At 40.7% G+C, this 21632-nt stretch overlaps 1 protein-coding gene across 3 annotated transcripts in view; it reads right to left on the reverse strand.

The window, feature by feature from the left end:
- Window positions 1-17676, reverse strand: part of RASA2 (RAS p21 protein activator 2) — a 126106-nt gene extending 108430 nt beyond the window's left edge. For 2 of the 3 annotated variants that reach the window (XM_027544580.1, XM_027544570.1), the window contains exon 1: window positions 17313-17496. In XM_027544580.1, the coding sequence (XP_027400381.1) occupies window positions 17313-17445 (133 nt within the window). In that variant the 5' untranslated portion in view covers window positions 17446-17496. Of the gene's footprint in view, window positions 1-17312; window positions 17497-17657 lie in introns of those variants that run through there. The other variant, XM_027544586.1, reaches the window with a different exon arrangement.
- Window positions 17677-21632: the final 3956 nt, after the last annotated feature.

The following is a 21632-nucleotide window of genomic DNA, read 5'->3' on the forward strand; positions in this document are numbered from 1 at the left end:
TATTCTCTCATGCCTCTGGACATTTACAGCGCTATTTTCACTGCATGAGATGCTCTCACCTGATCTTTTCCCCCACAAAGCTCTGCTTAAGGCATCTTTGTACAATCTTCCCTCAACTCCTAGGTAGTCATGTCACCTTTTCCTCTCTTTCCTACTGCATTGTATCTGTACTTCTACTATAAGGATCATATTGTATTGCACCTGTTCTGTTTCATTTAACATATTAAGTGCCTACAGGATGCCAGGCACCTTTCTAAATACTGGGAATATAACAATGAATAAAAAATATAGGTCTTTGCCCACATGGAACCACTGTACAATCTAGACAGTGGAAACAAACATCATAAACTCTTAACCAAGTATATAATATTTATTGCCATGGAAGAAAATAAAGGTAAGAGACTTAGGGAGTGCCACGCCCAGAGGGGAGAGAGAGGGAGGACAGCAATGCTATTTTATACGAGGAAGGCCTTTATATGGAGATATTCGAGGAGATCTTTGAAGGAGGTCAGTGAGGGAATGAGTCACCCAGATACCTAGGGAAAGACACAAGCAGAAACAATAAAATATGCAAAGGTCATGACAGAGGATAACTTGGCATACTGAAGGAACAGCAAGGCGGCCAGTACGGCTGTAAAACAATAAACAAGGTAGGAAGAAGGAGGAAACAGTAAGAGATGAGATAGGAGTGGGGAAGGAAGCAGGTTAAATAGGGTCTTGTGGCCAATGGAAAGCCTTAGGCTTTCCTGAATGAGATGGGAAGCTATTGAAGGATTATGGGCAGAAGAATGGCATGATCTAACTTTGTTCTAAAGAATCATGGCAGAAGGTAAAAGGTGGAAGCCGGAAGCTGGACAGGAGGCTACTGTAATAATTTTGATTACAGTTAACTTAGACCAGACAGGCAGTCTTGGCATGCAAAGAAGTGGCCAACTGGTCATATAATTTGAAGATAAAGCCAACAGGATTACGGATATTTTGGATGTGGGTGTAAGAGGAAGGGAGTCAAGGATCACTTCTTAAAGAGTTTCAGCCAGAGCAGCTGGATGAACAGAGATGCCACTTCCAGAGCAAAGAGCGTCTTGTTGGCAAAGAGAGTATGCTAAGTCTGAGACGCCTTTAAATATCCAAGTGCAGATGTGCAGCAGGCAAGGAAATGCTGGCTAGAGATAGAACCTGAGAATCATTAGCAACTATATAGTATTTCTCAAACCATAAGACTATCCAATTACAAGAACAGTAAATATGGAAAAAAGAGAAGAGATTTGACGACTGAGCCTCAGAGTTCTCCATCATTTTGCGTTAGTAGAGTTAAGAAGGAACCAGCAAATGAGACTGCTGTATGTCTCTTCGCTGAATATAAACTCACCGAACCAATTCTTAGCACCATGCTTAGCTTATAATAGATAATGAAATACCTACTAATGTGTATGTTTATAACTTTAGCATGGGCAAAGAAGAGGTTCTAACATCACATCACAAGTTACAAAATTGCAAATAAACTTCTTTTTATATGTTTGATATAAGCTGATCCATGTCAGTTGCTCCAAAGGTTTAAAAAGAAAATGTCTCCTGTATAGTTACCAAAAGCACTAAATTTAAAAATCTCCATAGTACGAAAACAGAGACATCGTACTGAAAATAAACAAAACACTCCTGAGATGCACACATTCATTTATTGAGTGCCTACTAAGATAGTAAGGACACATGAGTGCGAAAAACACACAAAAACCGTGTCCACACTGAGCTAGTAAGATGGATAGATAATAAATAAATTAAATGGTATGTTAGTATTAAGTAGAAACAGGTACCACATGAAATGGCAGAGGGAAGGGTGCCAAGGAAGGCTCCACCCACAAGGTAACTTCTGCATAAATATCTGAAGAAAAAGGGAAGCCAAGTAAGTATTTTACAGAAAATAGCTTTTAGTCATTGGCAAAAAGTAAACAATTTAAACCAAGAAGATAAATACCACTGGAAATCAAAACTGATAACCTAGATTAACAGAAATAGAAAGATGGCCAACTCTATGTGTACAAGATCAGTGATTCTATGCAAAGGTCAAAGGGCATAAATCCAGATCCTACCATATAATTTTACCTAAATCTAGAATTCCAAATATCAGGGTACTGGGAGAGATTCCAGTGTATATGCTTCTGGGCATGAATGCAAGTATGCACATACGTGTTTATGTGGATGTTTTGCAGGGACTATGTGCATGCATTTTATCTGTAGGTTTGCATGTGTGTTTCTGCGTCCTAGAGGGAGACATTACTGGGATAAGTAAGAATAGAAGACAAGTATTTTTCAAGCAGTTGCATGCTCCAAAACAATACTAAACATTTTCTAAAATATCCCATTTGGTTGGTACAACAACCTTTGACATAAGCATTACTGTTCTCCTTTATAAATTGAAAAAAAAAATCATAGTTACACTGGCAGTACAGTGAATTGACAAAAATCAAATTCCAAAGCCTAGTCTTTCCATTCCTATTCATGTCTTTCTGAACAGAGAAGTGCCTAGAGGAACAGACAGCTATTCCTTTCTGAAACTATCCTAAGAGATCCTGTAGGATCTCCAATCTATTTCAAAGGATACCTTAAACACAGAAATAAGAGGTTCAGAATGTGAATAACTCCCAAGAGAAACTGCAAAGGGCCAGGGTCCTGGACAAGATGATCCTAAGAAAAAGATTACCTGCAGTGGGAGGAACGCTGAATCATAATAATAGTTTCCATTTATCAAATATTTACATTATACACACACACACAGATGATGTTTTTTAGGGACTTCACATGTATGTCACTTAATCTTCGTAATAACTTCTTCCAAGTAATTTTTTTTAAATAGAGAAATTGGGGACGGAGGGATAACACTGCAGGGGTAAAGCATAACAGGAACAAGTTCAGGAGGTGGAAACAGCAGGAGCACCTTCAAGAAAGCAGTTAACAGTACTAACTGACTCAAGCAGAGAGAGATGAAAGGGGAGTAGAAAGGATGCAGCTGTAAAAGAAAGGTGGCACTGCACAGAACCTGTGATGTCAAGCCAAGGAGTTTTAATTTCATTCAGCAAGCAACAGAGTCACTAGAAGTTCCCGTGTGATCAAATCTATGCTTCAGGAAAATCACTGACAGTTACAGGGCCTAATCTAAGGTAACAAAGGGGCAATGGAGGAAAAGAAATATGGAAGAGATACTGCAGAGGGAAAATCCAGAATTTGGCCAGACTCAGGATATGATGTTCTAATAACTGGAGTATCAACCTAAGCAGAGGATTAGAACTTTAGATGGGGGGAAGATACGAAAATATGCAAACATTATCATTTATGTACTCAACCAAAAAATGGAGTGAAGGAATCAAATGTACACTTAAAAACATAAGTTTCGGTGTACACAAGCTTAGAATAAAACGCTATTATACCATCTAGTTATAGATACATAAGACAATCCTATATAATTTTTTTTCTTTTTGGCCACACCATGCAGGATGTGAGATCTTAGTTCCCCAACCAGGGATCAAACCAGTGCCTCCTGCCGTGGAAGCACAGCGTCCTAACCACTGGACCGCAGGGATGTCTCAAGACAATCCTATGTAATGTTAACATATAAGATCTTTCAATTTTCATATAAAGTTTAATTTTAACTTTCCCAGTAAGACAAAAGTTGAAAATAATTCTGAAAACATCTACAGTACTGCCATAGTACAGCAAGTTAGAACAAATTCATTTTGGAGACGGGAGTTTCAGTGTGAGTTTTGTACTTAATTCTCTACATGCCCTAGTCTCAACCTCCTGTGTAAAAAGAAGTCATTACAACGCTTCAAGGGCTACTGTGGCCATCAGCTGAGTAAGTGAAGTGAAAGTCGCTCAGTCGTGTCCAACTCTTTGTGACCCCATGGACTATATAGTCCATGGAACTCTCCAGGCCAGAATACTGGAATGGGAAGCCATTTCTTTCTCCAGGCGATCTTCCCAACACAGGGATTGATCCCAGGCCTCCTGCATTGCAGGCAGATTCTTTACAGCTGAGCCACCAGGGAAGCCCAGCTGAGGTAAAGCACTTACCATAATGCCTAGAACAAAATAAGCACTCAGTAAACAGTAACTAGCAGTGCCCTTCCTGGTTACAGATCCCTAAGAAACAGCGTCTGTACACAATTCCCTTCACTCAAGCTACTAGGTCTGACCAAAGATAACCTGTAATTTAATAACTGGACACACCAGAGGAGCTCATTTTTTTAATGAACTTCTATTACAGAAATAATGCATTTCTATTGGAAGAAACAAATGAAAAACACCTGGCCTTTCTGTATCTCAGGCTCCAAATCTCTAAAATGAGATGCCTGAACTCTTTCAGATGGAGGGGGAGGACAAAAATTGGGGGTCAGCCAGCCAGAGATTTGTTTGGCTTGCACAGTGTTAGGAAAAATGTAGCCAACATCTAGAACTGGAAGAGTTAATAATAAATCAATCCACATTTCTGGTTTCTCTTTAACAATCAGAGTCCTGGCAATGAGGTTCTGAATGGAAACTGTAGACAAGATACTCTTTTGAAATCCTAACAATCCCCACCTGGCTTTCCTTCACTATGCCTGGTGGTCTCTGTAGACTGGAGTTTGCAACTCCTTAATTAGTTAATCCTCTAAGTTCCCCTAACTTTAAGATCCTGAAAAGTTGTAAAAAGAGCACATGGCAACACTGATTTCAAATGTTTTTAGATATTGCTACCCTGGGCCAGGTGAATCTGATAAACACTATAAGAACTAGATACACATTTATGTTAAATAAACTGTTCATCAAGAAAACTATGAACATAAACTTTACCAATTCTCACTTCTACTCACGTTACAGCCAGCACTTAACTGAGCACAATGTGCCAGGTAGTACACCAAGTCATCCAATCTTTTCATAACCACTCTGTAAGATGAGAATAACTACTACCTCCAATTTATACAAAAGGAAGCTGAAGCTCAGAGAGGTTAGGTGATTACTAGAAAAGTAGCAGAAAATTCATGCTTTCAACATGCTCCATTTTCATTTATCATTCAACCAATTTCTATTTACCTAATCTAATAAATACTTTCTACAGAATAAAGAAATCTGACACAAGAGCTCTCTCATTTATTTCTCTTTACAGCTTTCAAAGAAGAACAGAAGAGAAAAACCGCCAAAAAACACCTTTCGAATGGTTTCTCAGGCACCCTCTTCAGAGTATGTCAGACTGCCCCAGGTGTACAGTAGCCAACGAGGAGGTGGGGCGCCCAAGAACTGTTGCTGTTGTTTAGTTGCTAAGCCATGTCCAACTCTTGTGACCCCATGGACTGTAGCCCGCCAGGCCCCTCTGTCCATTGGATTCTCCAGGCAAGAACACTGGAGTGGATTGCCATTTCCTTCTCCAGGGGATATTCCCGACCTTGGGATCGAACCCAATTCTCCTGCATTGGCAGGTGGATTTTTTACGACTGAGACACCTTGGAAGCTCACCTAAGAACTACTGAAGAGAGACAAATGTTACACAGCTATTACTTCCCTCATCTTTAGTTGTCACTTTAAAAGCACCACTGAAAAGATAGACATTTATACTTGTGATATTATTCAGGCAGAGAATGAGTCACAAACAGGCATATGGAGACTGCTGGGATATCTAGTAAGTAGGGTTTTCCAGTGTCTAAAATTAACATGATTAGAGAACTGGATTGTCAAGCAGCTTTTCTCACTCCCAGTAAATGAAAAATTACCTTAAAAAAAAAAAAAAGTCATCTGAGATTCTATAATCCCATTCAACTGGCAACCTTAAAAAATCAACACATTACATAATTATTATCATAAATCTGATTCTACCTAAGAATGGCCATTATGATATTAACCTAGGACCTGGAGGTTAAATAAATACAGAATAATAAAGTGTCACTAACACTGCACTCCTGCTCCATCATGGAAATAAGGTACTGTGCAATTCCTAGGAAAACACAAACAAGGTAATAGCACTGAGCAAGCACTTGAGTGGGCAAAGGACTCCCAGAATCCAGCACAGTTCAGGTGGTGAGCCAAGAACTGCTTGGTGGTTTTAATACCTGAACAATTCTTGACAAGGCAGAAAGCCAAGGTTAAAGCGTGAATTCCATGGCAACTCCTCAGAATGTCCTAGTAGTGAAGATGCAGCTCTTCAGTGTGAAAATCTACAGAATGTAATTAGAGTCCGATTGTTTTACACAAGTCATGTGCACAATAATTATCATACAGTTATCTATATCACTATCATATTAATCACCTCTGACTGCAGCTCAGTCCAGAACCAACGACTGTACATGAAAAGACAAGTTTCGCAAGGTACTGCCAGGAAACGTCCATGGGTCATAGAGCAACGTCACCAAGTTGCAGGCAGGATCTTCCTGTGGTTTGCCTTACCCACTTCTGGTTTCAGTTGTGAACGTGTGCTGATCCCAAGCTTCTTACAGCCCCCTTCTCGAGGAGCAGCCCAAACTCTGAAACACATATGGTAGAAAGCTCTCCTAGGATAGACCCATGGTCCCTATGGTGACATGAATCTTTAGAGGCTTTTGAGCTGACCAGGAGAGCCTCCTATGGCAAGTAAATTAAAGGCCATAGCCAGGTGGTGGCAGAACTAAGGGCTACTTGGACAAGTCATACATGGGATAAGGCTACTATTTCTAGTAACAGCATCCAGGAAGGTAAAATGGGATTCAGTCATGACCTAGTGTTTTTTTAAAAAAAGAAAAAGATATAAAGAAGCTGTACCACACAGGTCAATGTATGTGAGTATTGTGTTCTAAGAGAACAATTAACATGCAGAAATTCACATGAGCATAGTCAAGCTGATGGACGAGTAACATTTTTTTGTGATCCTCAAAACAGAACTAAATATAAATTTTTATAGCATTTCAACATTTTAATTTTACTGACTATCCATTACTTTAGACAGAAACCAATCTAGGGATAATCATCAACTTCTTGACAAAAGAAATATACTCACCAGCTCTTCCCAATATGCCATGACAGGCAACTTGACAGAGAAAAAGACATGGCTTTTGATGTCTTAAAAGCCATTCTGAATACCTGGCTCTGCCCCATTGAACCCTGAGCAAATAACCTTTCTGTGTGCTCCTTTGCTAAAACTGGAATTAATCACAAATTTCTTCATGAAATTGAATTAATGAAACAATTTACAAAATATCCTGGAAAGTGCTTGGAAAAGAGTAAATAATAAATATTAGTCTACTTCCCCCATCCACTAGGAAAATTTTTTTATAAAATAAAACTGTCCAAATTCAAAATGAAAAGGTTTTGTACCACTCACATGTTAAAGTATTTTAAGAGATTGGAATATTCTTTTTACTACATTCCTCTGAAACACTGAATTTTTTTAAAGTCAACTTTCTGAATGCAAACAACTGTTGAAAATAGGCAGAGCAAATAGGAATTCACTATATTATTCTTACAGTTTTGTGGGTGTGAAGTTTTATCAGTTACCCAAAAACTTCAGAGAAAAACTGTCTTTATGTGCACTCAAAATATTATCCAACCTAACCTTTGGTTACTGTTTTTGCAGACAGAATACTCTTCAACAGTTAAAGAAAGAGAGGCTCTTACAGCATAAGATTAATACTAAATCAAATTCATTTATACAAATAGTCATTTTTTGATAACATAGCTCATACATAAATACACTTCCTAGAAAAGTAAATCATTATAAGGCCAATTCCCTTTGTCCACCACTGACAACCCATGGTGTTCATCTTTTCAAACATCTTTCTGTCTTTTTTTCCATATACATATAAAGAAGATAAGATACATATAACTATACATATCACCCTCAAGACAGGCTTCCTTTTTCCACAATAATACTTCTTGAAGTTCTTTCCTTTCACATTATAGATACATCTCATTCTTTTTAGCTGTTATAAAATATGTACATGAATATACTAGTCATTTTCCTACTGATGGACACTTAAGTTGCCTCTGTTTTGTTTTACCAACAAGGTAACAATAAACATCTTTGTATACACCTCTTCTGCAAATGTTTAAGTGTCTCTGTAGGGCAGATATGTAGAAGTAGAAATATATAGGGTGTGCTGTGCTGTGTTGTACTTAGTCGCTCAGTCATGTCTAACTCTTTGTGAACCCAGTCTGTGGCCCTCCATGCTTCTCTGTCCTTGGGGATTCTCCAGGCAATGATACTGGAGTGGGTTGCATGCCCTCCTCCAGAGGGTGGGAGGAGGACCGAACCCAGGTCTCCTGCATTGCAGGTGGATTCTTTACCATCTAAGCCACCAGGGAAGCCCAAGAATACTGCAGTGGGTAGCCTATACCTTCTCCAGTGGATCTTCCTGACCCAGGAATCAAACCACGGTCTCCTGCATTGCAAGCAGATTCTTTACCAGCTGAGCTACCAGGGAAGCCCAATACACATTTAAATTCTTAACAGATATTGGAAAAATGCTCTCCAACATTGCTTTCCAATTTAAACTCAAGCAACAGTGAAGAAAGTACCTGTTTTCCTAAACTTTCACCAAGTACTGACATTAATGAGCTTTTATTTTTTCACAAACTGATGACTTTTTAAAATTTTATTTCCCTGATTAATTTTTGTTAAACCTTTCCAGTATTTTCTTATGTTTATGGCCTTTTGTATCTTTTCTGTGGAATGCCTATTTATATCCTTTATTTTTCTAATGGCCTTTTCCTTTTAAAAATTTGGATGAACTTTTTATATATTCTGGATATGAACATATAGGGAGCATAGACAGTAGGTTAAGAGTAACAGAGCCAGTCTGCCCAGGGCTCACTAGCTGACAGATCTTGGCAAGTTACTTAGTTTAGCTATTCCATGCCTCAGTTTCCTCATCTGTAAAAATGGGGTAATAACTGTACTTACAGTCACCATGAGGGTTAAGTTAGTTGAAATACTTAAAGTGCTTTAAAACAGTGCTTGGCACACAGGTTAAGTGTTATATAAGAGTTTTCTTTTTGTCTGTAGAATTTGTTGCAAATATCTTCTCCCAATCTATTGTTTATGTTTTAGTTCCTGTTTACAGTAAGTCTTCACTTACTTTTCCTCAAACAGTTCTTTTTCCATCTCTATTCTAATATCAGAAATTATTTAAGTAGACAAAACCAACAAGACCCCCTCATTGTATCTCACAACCAACTTCTCAAGAATACAAGCAGACATCAGCCAAGACATCTAAATTTAAAAAATCTTTCCACTAAAGAAATCTAACTTCCTTACTAGCATAGTCCCCACAAATTAGTAAAAAGACTGATAATTCAGCAGGAAAAAAGGCAAATCAAATCAACACCAAAAAATGGAAATAAAAATGACTCTTAAAAATATGAAGAGATTCTCAACTTTGTTTTAGAAGTGTAAATTAAAACTAAAAATTAGCGTTCCTTTTCATCTTACAGACAAACAAAGATCAAGAAGTTTTAAAATACACACTATCCGGGTATAAAGAAATAGGCATTCATACATTGCTGCTGGGAGCATAAATTGTTAGTTTCTATGAGAAGCAATTTGGCACTGTCTTTCCAGAATAAAAATGCACATACCACTCAATTCATCAACTTAATATCTAGGAATTTATCTTATAGACACATGCAATCATATTAAAAATAACATACCTATTTATTTATATATTAATAAACTTACATATTTTTAAAAATATTTAAAATAACATATTTATTTATTCAGTAAAGTTTGTAATAGTAAAGATCAGAAAAAATCTAAATGTCCATCAATAGGGGACTGGCTATATAAACTGTGGTGTATTGAGATGATGAACTTTTATGCAGCTGTTAAAAAAATGAGGTAGTTTCCCTCACCTCCCCTCCTTCTCCCACGTGTGTGTGTGTGTGTGTGTGTGTGTGTGTGTGTGTGTGTGAGAGAGAGAGAGAGAGAGAGAGAGAGAGAGAGAGAGAGAGAGAGATACCTCACATAAATGTGGGGCTTCCCAGGTGACTCAGTGGTAAAGAACTTGCTCGCTAATGTAGAAGACATATGAGACGCCGGTTCCATTCCTGGGTCGGGAAGATCCGCTAGAGCAGAAATTCTTATAGTATTCTTGTCTGGGAAATCTCAAGTTCAGAGGAGCATGGCAAGCTATAGCCCATGGGTCACTAAGAGTGGGACAGAACTGAGCACACATGCAAAGCAAATCATATATATGTATACATATATATACACACATATATACACACACACACACTTATCTGTGAAAAATCTTCAGATTACCATTAAGCATAAAAAAGCAAGATGCAAACCATGTGTATATTTTGTTGTGATGTGTATATTGGTGAGAGGGAGATACTAATACTCATACATTTAAGTGTAAGTGCCTAAATAAACTCTGTATGGATAAACGAGAAACTGGTAATGCTTGCTTCTGGGAAGGGAACGGCTAGAGGATAAAAGAAGTCTCAGTTAACTTTTTAATGTATGCCATTACTTACCTTTTGAATAGGGTACCAAGTATTTGTACTATCTAATCAAATAAAAGGAAAACATTTAAAAACAATCAAATGAAAACCTCCCTGTGATCACACTGACATTTCTACTGGTATCTTTTAAACAGTCACACACAGCAGGTTGCTATCATTCAAGTAGTGGGTGGCTAGTCTGTTCAATGGGCAAAAGCAGAGGCCCACCATTCTAGCTGCCCACCCTGCAGAATGTTTTAAACCGACAGATGTCCAAGTACCACTCCGAGACTCTGAGTCAGTAGGTCTGGGGTAAAGCCTGTGCATCAGAATTTTTTTAAGTTCACAGGTGACACTGATGGACAGCCACGTCTGAAAACAACTGAGTTAAGAGCGTGACACAAACAGGTAAACATCCAGGCTCACTCTCTACTTAAATTACAAACACAGTTTCACTGCTAACCCTAACCACTTCACGCAGTTCTTAAAAAGGAACAGATGAGAGTGTGTAGATGGTACAGTGAAAATCTATTACTACTTCTGGATATTATCAGTAGATAGTCAGTGTCATCTTCATATACTAAACACAGTACCTTTGCAACATTCACACTAATGAGTTCATCCCATGTAGCATTTTAGCAAAAACTGATAGCAGTGGACTAATACCCAGCGGGCCGTTAATGGGGTTTTTGAGTGTCAACCTCTTCATCTGTAAAGTGAGAGGACTGAACAAGATATGTTCTCCACTTCCCCCACCTAACCTTCTATAATTCTCTAAGAATACAGGTGTTTAAAAGAAACTATCACTTTAGGATAAACTAGTAAGAACCTTTTTTCATCTCATTTACCGCTTAGGCCCATTTCATAGTCTAGTAAGCTAGGGTCCTCAAAGAAACTCAGATATGCATTGAGTACTGCTGAATAAAGTAACAGTCACAGAAAAAAAAAAAAAAAAAAACTGTTAGCATTCAAACAATCTTATCTAGTAAATCTTACATAAGTTTTTAAGTTTTTAAAAATACTAAATATCATACACAGTAAGTATACTAAATACATTTAAGCACTAAAATAAAAGCGCCTGATGTGCTATCTCAAACTAATTGGTTCAAGTTAAAACACAACAATCAAAGACTCAGTGCTGGAAGGGACGGGAAAGACCACATCCAGATCTCTCATTTTACAAGTAAGAAAACAGAAACTCAGCAAAGTTAAAGAATTTGCCCAAACTCATTCTGTCATTAATGATATTCTTAGAACCAAGTTCACAGTAACAAATTTATCAAGTACTGTACACTCATGTTTGCATGAGTTGTACTAGTATAACCTTATAAAGTGTAATTATTTTAGCTAGGGATTTTTGGTGACAATGACACACAAAACTAAAGATTATCATAGAAATTTCTTTATATACATAAAAGTTTCTGAATTTGCATTAACTGATTACAACAAAACTGTTAGCAGCTCTCAAAAGCACACACAATTTCATTAGTATAGCAGGTAAAACATAATCTGCTATTACAGTCAAATAATTTCATAAAGCACATTAACAAATAGGATTAGCATCTACGATTAAAGGATAAAGCAATAGTTTTATTTTAGCTACATTAGTTCCACAGTCTCTTAAGAGTCTATTCAAAGAGTCCTAAGTTAAAAAAGAAAAATTCTATGAACTCATTGAGGTTTACCTCCTGTCTTCCTCAGAGCAAATGATTAGCAGACTGCTCTGTGAACTTTTACAAAGAACCCTTTTCTCTCATTTCTATCCATTTGAAAGATGGATTCTTCCTCCATCGTAAATAACTCATCATCTCATTTTAAATTTCTGACAATAATGAGTTCTTGGCATGAACAAACCCTTTTAACCTCTCTCTTTCTACTAACTTATTAAATAACTCATCTCATTTCAAATATCTGATAATAAAAAATTCTCAGCATGAATAAACTTTTTAATCTCTCCTCAATTCTATTGCATGGTCAATAAATTGTCTTAGTTTTGTATTTGATTACCAAAAAAATTAAACCTGCTATGACAAATAAAAACATCTAATGTGTAAGGTGGGATTATGAGATTTTTCTGTTACAGGGTCAGGACCAATTAGTAACAATATTCATGGAATACAGTCAGATAACAATATTCAATCCCCTAATAACAAGCAATCTGAGCATTTAGAAACATTTAATACTTTTCCTAATGTGGTAACTTTGGCAACAGTTCAAACCTAAGGTCACCTGGCACTGTGATTTTGAAAGGGATGAACTTCCTGCCATAGGCCCATGTAGTTTTCTTTTAAGAATACACTAGTTTGCTTAGCTGTAAAATTTACAGAACACTTTCATGTCTAGCATGTATCTAAAATCTCCCTCAGGATAATATAGAGAAGTAAGGCATTTTCTAAAGGCTGATTTTGTTCTAGGCACCATGCTGACACCTGGATAGCTTTTTAAAAAAAAAAAAGAGAGAACATGAACAAGAATGAATTCTACCTTGGAAGAATTCACAGTCTAATGGAGGAAATAAATGATTTCTATAAAATGTGCCGTAATAAGGAAATCAACAACAAACTGTGATCCCCCAACAGTACAAAGGCCTAACATAGTCTCTCCAGGAATGAAGGTAGCAATGCTCCCCCAAAAGACTCTAGTTAGGAGATCACATGGAGAAAGCTTCTGAAGGATGAGCAGGGGTTCCCTGACATAAATATGGGGTGGAGGAAAGGAGAAGGCACTCCCAAGCAGAGGGAACAAGTAAAAACGCCTAGTGATGAGGCATTTATTTCCATTTTAAAGATGACAGAGGTAAGTGAGCTGCCTACAGTCACATGAATAATAACTAACAGTGTATGAAACAGAATTCAGGACTCTCGATTCTAATCAGCTTTGTACATCAGGAAATGCCAGCACATACTGTACAAGAACATAAACGTTTGTTTTTATTTATTACTTTACTCCTTCCTAAGAGATGGTCCGAGTCTGATTCACCTCCTTGGGAGGAGAAAGAGAAATGATCAGAGAAGGGGTTTTATTTAATCCTCACATCAATCCTGTGAGATAGACGTGTTTTTATTACCCCCACTTTACACACAAGAATACAGAGACACACAGAGGTTAACAAAAGTCAGAAATTAAGTGAAGAATCAAACCTAGGCGACTCCCCTGACCAAGCATCTAAACTCAAGCACTTAACCATCCTACTCTGTCAAACAGTCCTAGGTCATTCTTCATCTGAAGATACCAGGGAGAACATGTAAGTTCTGGGACATATCACGGTCCCACAGATCTCAAACTGTACAAAACATCTCAATATTCACACAAATTCTCATTGGCTCCCTTATCAATCTGGTCTCCCTTGAGCAGGTAAATCCATGCATAAGGTGGTGTGGGCTCTTTGAGTAACATTTTTACAACATGATTTAACTGGATGAGAGCAAACTTCACAAAAAGCACTAACCAAAAAGGAAGACATCACACAATAAGAGCGTGAAGAGTTGAGAGTATAAAGGAGAAAGCCCTAATCCCTATCTTTCACTTATGTATGCTGTTTTTAGAGGGCTGGGGCCAAAGTGCTTCTAGAAGTCTAACATACCAGTCACTCACTGCACAGAGTTCAGATGAAAGGATGGAGTCTGGAGAAGCCTTAACTTTCCTGTATCAAAGGTTCATACGACAACTCTAGGACATCCAACAACCAAACCTGCTCCCTGATTATTAATATTTGGAGCTTCCATGGTTTCCTACTGCACTAATATGACCTCAGGGAACTGGGGATCAGCATATAAGCTCAAACACTATAGCAACCCTGGATTTGCAAATGTAAGTTGACTGTTGGAGAGTGACCACAAAATGTCATTTCACCTTGAGGAGTATATGGGAAATGCATGTGAAAATTATATGGGATGTGGGAAAATTAATAAATACTGAAATGAAATGTCTAAAGATCCATGGAATTTTCCAGGCAAGAATAATGGAGTAGGTTACCATGCCCTCCTCCAGGGGATCTTCCTGACCCAGAAATGGAACCAGCATCTCCTGAATTGCAGGAGCAATTCACGGGAATTGCTGAGCCACTGGGGAAGCCCCCTAAATATATACATACGTGTGTGTGTGTGTGTGTGTGTGTGTGTATACATAAACCCATTCCTCCTCACTTTATGCTGGCACAATTTGGAGTTGAAGGGTCCAAGTCCATGAAAAAGGACATTTCCTTTCAGGCTCACTTTCAGACCTATGAATCTCTAGTTCCCCAAGTCAGAGACTCTCAATCAGCATTTTGCAATCTGCCACCACATCTCCAAGCCAGTGGCTCCAAGGTCTCCTAGCATTGTGAAGAGGAGAGCTGACAAGCTTACCCCCATCCCCAAGCTGCTTAATATCTGCACTGTCAGAACCACTATCATCCCATTTCTGTGACTTTAGCACCTGCTAATAATGACTCTTCCAGCCCCCCAGCCCCCAACCTGCAAAACCCACATGTCAGTTTCAGGGAAACAGAAAACTGCATCTCTTCACAGGTTCTGAAGGTCAACCGACCAGCTAAAAGGAGGGCAAAGAAAACAGAGAGGGAAATAGAGAGAACCTTCATAAATAAATGTCCTAATACCTTTTTTCTATGCAACAGACATTCCATGACCTGAGCTATAGGCTGAGCAATTCAAAAAGCAAGAAACTGACTTGAAATAACAGATGTAATACTTTAACTATGGCTAAAGAGGTAACTGCATTCTGGGCAATAAGATGTTCAATCTCCAAGTCTGGGGGAGTGGAGCTGCTCTCTCCCATAGAAACAAAGTTGTGTTTTTTTATTTGTAGGCTAGAGTTTCACTCACAATGTTATCATTTACAGTGCTACCTTTGCCATGGAGGAGGTGAGAATGTGGTGCAGGGCAGCTAACTCCTGGAAAACGGCCCAACTCTCAACTCCAAGACATGTGTATATGTAGTTCCACGGTATAACATGCAGCTATATAAATCAGCAAGGCTCCAATAGATGCTGCCTAACATCGAGTGCCACTGAAATATAAAGCAGTGAAAATCTGAAAAACTAGATCAAGAGAGGTGCTCTACCCATTCATTTATGCTGCTGCTGCTAAGTGGCTTCAGTCGTGTCCAACTCTGTGCGACCCCATAGACAGCAGCCCACCAGGCTCCTCCGTCCCTGGGATTCTCCAGGCGAGAACGCTGGAGTGGGTTGCCATTTCCTTCTCCAATGCAGGAAAATGAAAAGTCAAAGTGAAGTCACTCAGTCGTGTCTGACTCTTAGCGACCCCATGGACTGCAGCCTACCAGGCTCCTCTGTCCGTGGGATTTTCCAGGCAGGAGTACTGGAGTGGGTCGTCATTGCCTTCTCCGACCCATTCATTTATAGTTTTCCCAAATATTAGATTTATTAAGTATTAAGCATAATACTTAATTTGAATACTGAAAACATTTTATATCCTAGAAGGTTATGTTGGTAACTCAGATACTGACAAGATCTTCTTCTTTGCTGTCATTTTTTTTCAGGTTTTGAGAACTGTACTCTCTTAAGAACCCCAGGATTACTTGTGGAAATAAAAAGGTGAGAGAATTTAAGATGTCTGCTTCTGAGGTTTAATAAAATCCTAAGTTCTTGAAAGGGGGAGCAACTTGAAAAAAATAAAGTGGGGAAATTTAAGCTCAATTAATAGTATCACTATTAGGAAAGAGGAAAATTTTACACCCTGTGCAAGAAAGAGCATTGTTAACCATATTAAAGCAATTTGATTTTCTTCAAGGCAAAAAATACTCATGACTAAGGGCTATTTAAATGAAATATGAAGCATGTTTCCAATCTGAGGATACAGAATCAAGGAAGCAAAGCTAATTATCGACCAAAACAAAAATATGCTGTATTTGATATAAATTACAAATAGCCCCCCCCCCCAAAAGCGTTTCTTCTGAATAAACTACTATGAAAAAAAAACTGGAAATCGAAAGCCAAAGGGTCATTTAAAAAAATAAATAAAGTCCAAATGACTGAACTCAAATAGTCTGTCTATTACTCGGGGCCTCTAAGTAAAAATGTGAAGGCAAGTAGGTTGGCTTACTCACAAACAATTAAATGCATGAGAAAGAAAGGAATTAAGTGGGTTAAGTGAGGGCTGGATGACTGTGTTTTGAGACCTGCTCACAGGAAGCCACTACATCCTGCCTCAAGAACCTGTCAGTCACGCTGTCTCTCGATTCAAGTCCCCGCCGCAGCGAGGTGGGGCGAGTACAGGTGTCCGGCCCCTGCCCCTCCCGGCGCTCTCACTCTCGAGCACCCGTGCGGCCGCTGGAGTCCCGGGGCGTATCTCTTCCTCCAGCTCTGGGCGCCTTCTCCAACCTCGAGAACCCAGAAAAACAGGCAGCCCCCTCCCCTCGGGCCAGCCCCACTTCCACGCCCTCCTCCTCCGGCCGCGCCCCCCGGTAATTACCGCCCGGCTCCCACCACGGTGCCGCTCCCGACGCCCTCAGCCGCCTGGAGGCCTGCGTCGGAGGACAGCCGGAAGCTCCTCACGCCCCCGGCCCGCGCCCCCGGCCGCACCCCGGGCCGGGGCGTCCCCTCGTCCAGGCCGCGCCCCAAAGCCAAGCCCCTCGCGCGGGCGCTGCCCCAGCACTGCCTCCCCCCGCCCCCCATCCCCGTCCCCGGCAAATTCCCCGGACAGGGGCAGCCTCAGTCCACGCCGCCCCGTCTGAGCGACGCCTCCCCCAACACACCCCCACTTCCAGCCTCTTGTGCCGGCCCTCCTCCCGGCCACCGGCCAGGCCCCTCTCGGCCCCGCGGTCCCGGCGCCGCCACCCCCGCGCGCCCGCCGCCCCCCTCAGCCCCGCGGCCGCCGTCGCAGCCGGGTGGGTTCCCTCACCCCGGCCCCGCTTACAGATCTTGCCCCGCAGGCTCTGCAGCACTCGGACCTCACGACTGTCCTCGCCTCCGGCCTCTGGCTGTGCCGTCGCAGTCGGAGCCGGCGCCTCGGAAAAACCCGCAGGAGCATCAGGCGCCGCCGCCGCCATGGTGCCGCCCGGCCTGTGCCGCAGCTCCGCCGCCTGCGTAGCCCGGCGAGGCGGAGCCCAGCCCGCGGCCTCCGCGAGGGCGAGCCGCGCGCCTTGCTCCGCCCCGGGACCTCGGCCTGGCTAGCCCCGCCCCGCCCCGCCCCCGCCCCACCCGCGGCCCCACAGTCACCGCCCCCGCTCCACCGAACCGGGACAGCCCGGCGCGAACCCACCTCGTGCGTTTCCTCGGCGTAGCCTTGTAAAAGCCAACACTCTAGCCAAGTATGGCTCCAAGTCGTGGCTGTGAGCAGCCTTAAAACCCCACTGAGAAAACCCCAGCCCTCCGAGATTCCCCAAACCCTTCTGGGAATTGGTTTCCGCACCCCCCCCTCCCCGCCCCTCAGCGGATTTATACATCTAACGCTCAAGGGAAATCCCTGCGGAAAGAACATAGAATGGAATTTGACAGTTGCCACTGGACCTCAAAGCTACGTTTTTCAAAAGGAGCCGAGGTGCCTTAGAGACTCCCCCACTTCCCCAGTGATAGCCACATGCCCTCACCCTGAAGCTGGACCACACAGAGAGAAATTTTTACTTTCAAGTAAGAACACTGTTTACTCTGCGAAAGCTGATTCAAAAAAAGGTCCATACTCCCAATCACAACCTGAGTGCAGCGCCTGAGACCCTCCCAAAGAGGAATTTTGAAGAGCCTCTACCACCACTTGTATTTTGAAAACAAAGAGCAAAGAAGGGTTTCATCCCCCACACCCCAGCCCAGAAGTGATCTGTTGGAAAAGTTGATTGACACTAGGAAGCTCGTAAATCTTTGACTAGTTGTTAGCTTTTTTTCAAGGGAAATTTTTGCAGTGAGTAAACTGCATGAATAATAGCCTGGTATGTGAGGAGGAAGATGATTTCCTAGTCTTGAGGTTAACTGCACTGTCCTAAGAAGGAAGAAACTGTGACTTAACAGGGCAGGGTAGGGTTGTTTTCTAGGGCAACAATAGCAATCAGTCAGGCTGCCAACAAATATTTTTTGAGGGTCAGACTTTAACAATAGATACCTTCAGAGACTGCACAATGTCAAGGTGAAGACAGCCCCAGCCCTCCAGCTGGTCAGTCTGGGAGGAGACGCAGAAAAGGACAGAGGCACTGGGAGAAAAGAATTAAGATGATTAAACTGGGGAGTCAGGGAAGGCTGTCCTGGGAAATGGGCCTAGGGATGAACTGAAGATGGAGAGAGGTAGAAAGGTACCAAGGAGCAGAAGCCACCTGTGCAAAGGCTGGACAGCCAGAGACAATGGCCTTGGTGTGCATCTGTGGCCTAGGACTGACACTTTACATTCTGCGTGGGTTGCCAGTGGCCTCTATGTGATTTTTACACATGTTGGAGAAAATGAACCTGCCTCCCCTTGTATGAATGTTTTGCTGTCATCTCAAAAACAATAAACCCTCAACTTAATTCCTTATCTTCATTTGCAGATCTGAGTTCACAGCCGTATTGTGTTATCTGGACTGGAAACTTAGACTCTTTTTTTGAATCCCTTATCCCCTTACAGTTTTCAGTTGCCACATACTTCTGACTCTGCTGAAATCTCTTCTCTCTCTTCCTTCCTTTCCATTCCCTGTCATTGTCCTTATTAAAACCATCGTGTCCTCATTTGAGTAGTGTCAACGTGTTACAGTGTTTGTGTGTGTTTTCAAAAAGAAGGAGCTTATGAGACAAACTTGGGTTGGAGACTAATTCTATCACTTTTACACGTGTGATGTTTGGAAAGTTATGCAACCTTTCTGAACCTGTTTTTTAACAGTAAAATGGAAATTTCTGTCCTTATTCTTCCTTCTTCAAAGGGTGATTCTCGGGATTAAATCATTATTGAGAATGTGTGTGTGAAGCATCTAATGGAGTATTGGGCACAAAGTAGGGTTAACTCAGTAAACTTTTAGAATAGATCTCCCATCCTCCTCCCTCCTACACACCACTTAATCTTTTTAAAACAAAAATTGGAGTTTGTCGCTTGTCTGCTCAAAAAAGCATTTCAATGGCTTCATTCATCCCTTCAGCCTGCAGCAAGCTACACTACAGGTCATAAAGAGTACTAGAAATGAAGAGTAAAGTTCAGATTCCTCGAGCGAGTCTTCAGGGTTGGTCCTGGACCAGGCCTACCTGACGCTGCATCCCTCACCACCCTGAGCCACTTTTCCAACCAGCCTGACTCTTTTAGTACGGTTCTTCCTCCTCCCTGACCAAATGCTGCCCCATCCATCTCTTTTTTTCTCTCAGAAAGAGGTTCTCTTGGACAGAGGTTCTGATTTGTACCTGTTTGTGGCATTGATCGTTTTCCACCTGGTGTTTTGTTACCTGTGTACTTGTTTATCTCTTCTTCTAGGTTCATTTTTTTTTTTAACTCTCCCAATAAATATCTTTTGAATGAATGATTTGAATCATATTAGCTCAGTTATTCCTCCACTCTGCACACTTGAAATGTTCCTGTTTGGGAAATTCTTGATTTGTATTTATTATTCCTTTTCATACCTGTCCAAATAGTTAAGATAAGAATGGGACACCTTAATAACAACCTGTAATTTTAAATTGAAGGCTAGTTTTTCAAGGTTTTTTCCTTTCTTTAAAATATTGTCTGTACAGATTCTCTTAATTTTCTGTCTTTCCACCAGTTTAACCTCAAGTGCATAGCTCTATCACTAAACTGTTTGAAAACAATTTTACATAAAGTGTAAAAGTACCCTCTTTCCCTCCCAGGCAGACATCCTGTTGCAGATTTCAGAATTATCATACTATTTCACTAAAACTCAAAAACTCCATTTTTTTCTCCATCTGAAAGTATTCCTAAATTACTCTATTTCTGAATAAACATTTAAGGACATTACTATTCTTTTGCTAGTACTGGTCTGTTTTGCAGAGATTTTTAGCAAAGTCAGTGTTTCCTTAATGTAAAATATTTGGGAAATAAGGTTCTGTCAAGATTTACTCACTATGACAAGAAGCCTGTTGTATCCCCCTCCCTTAATGGCCCTTGCATTGTGTTTTAAATTCAACTACAGTTCCTCTCATTTCTTCATGATGTTTAGTAACTGGAACAATATTGCATCATACACAAACTTGCCCTTCACTTCCTTCCTCAAATTATTAATGAATGTGTTTAAAGGCCCTCACTCCTATCTCTACCCCCTCCATTCACTACTCTGCCCTTTCCTATTTCTTCACAAGTTTTTAACCCATTCAGTCATTTCGCCATAAGTTGGCTGGCATCATGGTGGCTAAAGTAGGGGAACTCATTAAGAATATGCCCTGCAGCTAGGAACTAATCCCTAAATAGAGGAGTGTTTTGAGTCAGCACCCACCAACCCATAACAGCAATATAAGGGCTACCTCCTGGCCCTGAGTTATTTATTTGCATTCTTTCTGGTGAGTCATGGGGAAGAGAAATGTGATTGTTTTTAATATTGAAATGTAGATCATTTCCATAGGGCTGTACACTCATTAGGCAGAATTAGTGGAGAGGCAAATTCCTTTGGTCATTGATGACTTGCTTTCCTATTCATCTCACTTGTATCTCAAGTATTATGCACTCGGTTACACTGTACAACTTGCCTCTAAATGCAACTGGCCTTTTTCTTTTTGATAAGTTACAGTGGTGAAAGGTGAAGCAATACCTTTAACATTCAGAATATTTTGCAGAATATTCAAAACGTTCTTTTAACAGTTTACCTCAAGATCAAACAGGGCCATGACAGGGATGTGTTAAAAAACACATGCCAATTTTTATCCCAAAGCCTCTAGCTCCTCCATTAAAAATATTCTCGTGTTTGCCCAGCTTCCAGAACAGGACCTTGAAGGCCAGAATGCTGGAGCATGGCACAGTCTATGCCCTTAAGCCTGCCTGACTTCAGTCACTTCTTAGCCTCCTTCCTTTTAAACTGTGATGGTATATCCACTCCGCCTCCACTGCGGACAGTGACTTTTCTTGTCATTTTATTTTTTACAAAGTCTTTACTGAATTTTTTACATTATCTTCTTTTTTTTTTTTAATGTTTTGGGTTTTGTGGCCAGGAGGCATGTGGGGTCTTAACTTCCCAACAAGGACTGAACCTGAGTCCCCAGCATTGGAAGGCCAAGTCTTAAACACGGGACTGCCAGGGAAGTTCCTTCCTGTCATTTTAGACTGATACAATAATGGGTCTGAAAA

Source organism: Bos indicus x Bos taurus, chromosome 1 (assembly GCF_003369695.1).
Source record: "Bos indicus x Bos taurus breed Angus x Brahman F1 hybrid chromosome 1, Bos_hybrid_MaternalHap_v2.0, whole genome shotgun sequence".
In the NCBI taxonomy this organism is placed as follows: domain Eukaryota; kingdom Metazoa; phylum Chordata; class Mammalia; order Artiodactyla; family Bovidae; genus Bos; species Bos indicus x Bos taurus.